This window comes from Amaranthus tricolor, chromosome 1 (assembly GCF_026212465.1).
Source record: "Amaranthus tricolor cultivar Red isolate AtriRed21 chromosome 1, ASM2621246v1, whole genome shotgun sequence".
Taxonomy (NCBI): Eukaryota; Viridiplantae; Streptophyta; class Magnoliopsida; order Caryophyllales; family Amaranthaceae; genus Amaranthus; species Amaranthus tricolor.
In genome coordinates this window covers 17059549-17064548 of record NC_080047.1, presented here as the reverse complement: position 1 = coordinate 17064548, position 5000 = coordinate 17059549, and the positions used below count along the sequence as shown (strand labels likewise).

Below are 5000 nucleotides of genomic sequence, written 5' to 3'. Positions count from 1 at the left end.
TCTTATCTTAAACCCGATTTATACCAATAGAAACCATAAATTTCATACCCAATAGATGAATTTATTATTTTTTTTTTTTCATTTTAGATAGTGACTGAGTTTTATACCATTCACCAGTATTGATTATTGATACTGGAAAAATTCTTTCCTTTCATTTGCTTTTTTTTGTTCCAGCTCATAATCTGAACGAGTCACACATACACCCTAGTACATGTTCCTCGACGTTGAGGGCATCCCCGAAGAGCGGGGGATTTCGTGACATTTCTGATTGGCTGTCTTGTGTTTCTAATAAGTTGTTTAATAGTTGGCATGCTGAATCATATACATAATGGGCTGGTTTAGATCAATCCTAACCGAATTTTTTTTTATAGTTAATGGAATATTAAACACAGAATGGTAAACCGAGTAACAAGAAAAAATTTCAAATGTTTAAAACTATTTTTATTCCTTTTATTCGACCGCTACAAGATCAACAATTCCATGAGCTTGGGCTTCTGTTGCTGACATAAAAACATCCCTTTCCATATCTTCGGATACAACCCATAAGGGTTTGCCCGTTCTTTGTACATAAACCCTTGTGAGGGTTTCACGCAATTTCAAAAGTTCTTCCGCTTCCAGGATAAATTCTCCCGTTTGGGCCTCATAAAAAGAGCTCGCGGGTTGATGAATCATTACCCTGATGATATATACCATAAAAAAGTTCTTCTATCTCGCGTAATGTGATGAATAGAAAAAATATGGAATTAAGAATAAAAAAGATAGAATTGAACAACCGTACGGGCATTTTTTTCGCATTGCATACGGCTATAGAATGGAATTTACTTTCATTTTCCGTTGAACAAAGAGAAAATCTAGAATTGATTAGATCCAGATCAGTAAATTATCCAATTACCACCCTTCTTTTCGTAGGAGCTAAAAATACTATGATGGCTCCGTTGCTTTATATATTTATTTCATCTGTAGTTAAGCAATCCCAAAGTTTCTTTTTGATTCGAAAAATAAGAAAGAAAATTTTTTTGTACTCGTTCAAACATAAATAGAGTCTTTTGTTATGAAAAAAAGTTTGTGACGCTGAAATGGACTCCTAAAGAAATCGGGAATACTCTTCATCTCATACTCCTCTTTCGATACATAATTGAAGGTTTTGAAAATAAAATAGAGAAAAATATCTTATATCGAATTCAAAGTGCCATGCTATTATTACTTAAAATATTAATATTTGATATGGTGAAGGCATAGTTTTCTTTTTTCTTTCAAATAAAAAACTCATTGGCGCCAAGCGTGAGGGAATGCTAAACGTTTAGTAATTTCTCCTCCGACCAGGATAAAAGATCCCATTGAAGCAGCTAACCCCATGCATATTGTATGTACATCTGGTCGCACAAATTGCATGGTATCATAAATAGCTACTCCGGGTATTACCCATCCGCCAGGAGAATTTATAAACAAATATAAATCCTTGGTATCATCTTCGATACTGAGATATACCATAAGACCAATAAGTTGATTCGAGATCTCGCTATCGACTTCTTGGCCTAAAAAAAGTAATCTTTCTCGATAAAGTCGGTTGATTCGGGTAAAATTCTATCCCTTAGGAACCGTACATGCACCTTTTGATGCATACGGTTCAAACAAAATTGTAAAAAAAAATCAATGTGTAGATTCTACATCCTTTTTTTTTTCATAGAGATTTTTCCAACTTATGATGAATAATCAAGAATCTCCTTTTCGATTTTTCAAAAAAGATTACTTTTTCGCAATTCCCTAATTACCCATATAATATATAATATAAAAAAATTTCTATAATTAAAATAGAATAAAATTCTACTAAAAAAAAAAAAAGAATTTACTAAACTTATTGAACTTACTTTTCATTGATGTATCATATCATCGAGATTCAACTCAAATCACGATGTCATTTTCTTGTTCTTGAATGGGTCTCTTGAAATTTTTAGGTTTATGCTCTACTCCGGGTAACGATCTGCCCGATTTCGATTTGCCCATATAGAACAAATGTTTCCAATACCGCTTGTTTTTTTTTGTTAAAATTCCCCTTTTTTATTTACTTCATATCTTTTCTTTCGTCAATTTCCATATTCAACAGATTAATTACTTTCATTCAAATCATTAAAGTTGAGAGCGCTATTTTTAATTTCAAATCGAAAAAATTAAGAGTTAAAGTAAATAACCTATATAATACAAGCAGTAATTTTTAATATATTCCCGATTGGGATTGGGGTTTTTATAAACGGAGCCTGGATACTTCATTTTATTGGTCCAACCGAGCCAACCATAAATTATTCTAAGTGAGAATTATTAACCTGAATCCCCCTAAAACTAAAAAACGGATCGAATTGCATTTCACGCTCCAAATTTTGGATGATTTAATCAATCTTTCTTGGGCGAAATGGAGGATATCTCAATCGGGAGAGATAATGGGGAAATCCCATATGACCCAATATATCTGACAAGTCGCACTATACGTCAACCCAAGATGCATCTTCCTCTCCAGGACTTCGAAAGGGAACTTTTGGAACACCAATAGGCATTAAATGAAAGAAAAAATAATTAAGTACTCTATTTCACTTTGATGTGGAAACGTAATAATTAAGGTTATTGTTTTTATAATATCACTCATTAATTCTATTTTCTGCATAGATTAGAAAGGTTTAGTTTAAGAAAAAATTCTTACCAATATAGCCTTCCAATAATGAACAAGTATGAAAGCATTTACTGATAGAAGATGGTATCAACTCCCCATTGCGTATTGCTACTTATCGGGTATAGAATAGATTTGTTTCTCTTTGTTCCTACAAACATAATTGTTCTATTATTACCAACCGAATAGAAGAAACATTAACCCTTGTTGCTAGATAATCGATTGAACAAAAGGGATCCATTGCATAGTTATAGTCTTTTCCAATGCAATAAAGTTACATAGTGTCATTTTTCTTTGATATAAGGGGTATTTCCATGGGTTTGCCTTGGTATCGTGTTCATACCGTCGTATTGAATGATCCTGGTCGGTTGATTTCTGTCCATATCATGCATACAGCTCTGGTTGCTGGTTGGGCTGGTTCGATGGCTCTATATGAATTAGCAGTTTTTGATCCCTCTGACCCCATTCTTGATCCAATGTGGAGACAGGGTATGTTCGTTATACCTTTCATGACCCGTTTAGGAATAACCAATTCATGGGGCGGTTGGAGTATTACAGGGGGGACTATAACGGATCCCGGCATTTGGAGTTACGAAGGTGTGGCTGGCGCGCATATTGTGTTTTCTGGCTTGTGCTTTTTGGCAGCTATTTGGCATTGGGTGTATTGGGATCTAGAAATATTTTGTGATGAACGTACAGGAAAACCTTCTTTGGATTTGCCTAAGATTTTTGGAATTCATTTATTTCTTTCGGGGGTGGCTTGTTTTGGTTTTGGTGCATTTCATGTAACAGGCTTGTACGGTCCCGGAATCTGGGTGTCCGACCCTTATGGACTAACTGGAAAAGTACAACCTGTAAGTCCAGCATGGGGTGTGGAAGGTTTTGACCCTTTTGTTCCAGGAGGAATAGCTTCTCATCATATTGCTGCAGGGACATTAGGCATATTAGCCGGTCTATTCCATCTTAGTGTCCGGCCGCCTCAACGTCTATACAAAGGGTTACGTATGGGCAATATTGAAACCGTTCTTTCTAGTAGTATCGCTGCGGTCTTTTTTGCAGCTTTTGTTGTTGCTGGAACTATGTGGTACGGTTCAGCAACTACTCCAATAGAATTATTCGGACCCACCCGTTATCAATGGGATCAAGGATACTTTCAGCAAGAAATATACCGACGGGTAAGTGCTGGACTAGCCGAAAATCAAAGTTTATCAGAAGCTTGGTCGAAAATTCCTGAGAAATTAGCTTTTTATGATTACATTGGGAATAATCCGGCGAAAGGAGGATTATTTAGAGCGGGCTCAATGGATAACGGCGATGGAATAGCTGTTGGATGGTTAGGACACCCTGTTTTTAGAGATAAAGAAGGACGTGAACTTTTTGTACGCCGTATGCCTACTTTTTTTGAAACCTTTCCGGTCGTTTTGATCGACGGGGACGGAATTGTTCGAGCTGATGTTCCTTTTAGAAGAGCGGAATCTAAGTATAGCGTTGAACAAGTAGGTGTAACTGTTGAGTTTTATGGTGGCGAACTCAACGGAGTCAGTTATAGTGATCCTGCTACTGTGAAAAAATATGCTAGACGTGCTCAATTAGGTGAAATTTTCGAATTAGACCGTGCTACTTTGAAATCAGATGGTGTTTTTCGTAGTAGTCCGAGGGGTTGGTTTACCTTTGGACATGCTTCCTTTGCCCTACTATTCTTCTTCGGACACATCTGGCATGGGTCGCGAACTTTGTTCCGAGATGTTTTTGCCGGTATTGACCCCGATTTGGATGTTCAAGTAGAATTTGGCGCATTCCAAAAAATTGGAGATCCAACTACAAGAAGACAAGGAGTTTAATACAACATTGCTTTGTTATTTTTTGTGATTTGGCATAGGATACTGGAGCAATCTTAATTTGAATTACCGCCCCTTTTTTACTCTTTCCCTTTTATCATTATCGGGAAAATAATTTCAAGTAAACAGGTATGGAAGCTATAATTGTAAACCACAATCAAATATATGGAAGCATTGGTTTATACATTTCTATTAGTCTCTACTCTAGGGATAATTTTTTTCGCTATCTTTTTTCGGGAACCGCCTAAAGTTCCAACTAAAAAGTAAAAAGTTGAAATAATTTTTCATTATCTTAATTGAAGTAATGAGCCTTCCTATAATAGGAAGGCTCATTACTTCAACTAATCTCCGTGTTCCTCGAAGGGATCTCTTAGTTGTTGAGAGGGTTGCCCAAAAGCGGTATATAAAGCATACCCAGTAAAACTTACAAGTAAACCAGATATAAAGATGGCGACTAGAGTTGCTGTTTCCATTATTATCTAATTTTAAGACCACAGTGGATC

At 36.0% G+C, this 5000-nt stretch overlaps 2 protein-coding genes across 2 annotated transcripts in view; one reads left to right on the top strand and one right to left on the bottom strand.

The window, feature by feature from the left end:
* Nucleotides 1-450: 450 nt before the first annotated feature.
* On the bottom strand, nucleotides 451-2967 carry LOC130806606 (ATP-dependent Clp protease proteolytic subunit). The gene is made up of 3 exons (XM_057671752.1): nucleotides 2479-2967; nucleotides 1276-1570; nucleotides 451-681 (listed from the first exon to the last, which is right to left on the bottom strand). Exons 1-3 carry the CDS (start codon nucleotides 2547-2549, stop codon nucleotides 451-453), a joined length of 597 nt encoding a protein of 198 aa, XP_057527735.1. The 5' UTR covers nucleotides 2550-2967.
* The window catches only part of LOC130802643 (photosystem II CP47 reaction center protein-like), a 5513-nt gene continuing 3444 nt past the window's right edge, over nucleotides 2932-5000 (top strand). The window contains exons 1-3 of the mRNA XM_057666681.1: nucleotides 2932-4498; nucleotides 4800-4896; nucleotides 4958-5000. The exon at nucleotides 4958-5000 is cut by the window's right edge and continues 264 nt beyond it. Coding sequence (XP_057522664.1) covers nucleotides 2974-4498; nucleotides 4800-4896; nucleotides 4958-5000 — 1665 coding nt within the window. The 5' untranslated portion in view covers nucleotides 2932-2973. The remainder of the gene's footprint in view (nucleotides 4499-4799; nucleotides 4897-4957) is intronic.

What these genes read in the sequence shown, in the direction of transcription:
- LOC130806606 (XM_057671752.1), bottom strand. Translation starts at nt 2,549, where the DNA reads ATGCCTATTGGTGTTCCAAAAGTTCCCTTTCGAAGTCCTGGAGAGGAA. An exon ending in GCATCTTGGGTTGACGTATA is followed by an intron (nt 1,571 to 2,478) that starts GTGCGACTTGTC and finishes TTTTACCCGAAT; the next exon opens with CAACCGACTTTATCGAGAAA. An exon ending in TAGCATTCCCTCACGCTTGG is followed by an intron (nt 682 to 1,275) that starts CGCCAATGAGTT and finishes ATGGTATATATC; the next exon opens with ATCAGGGTAATGATTCATCA.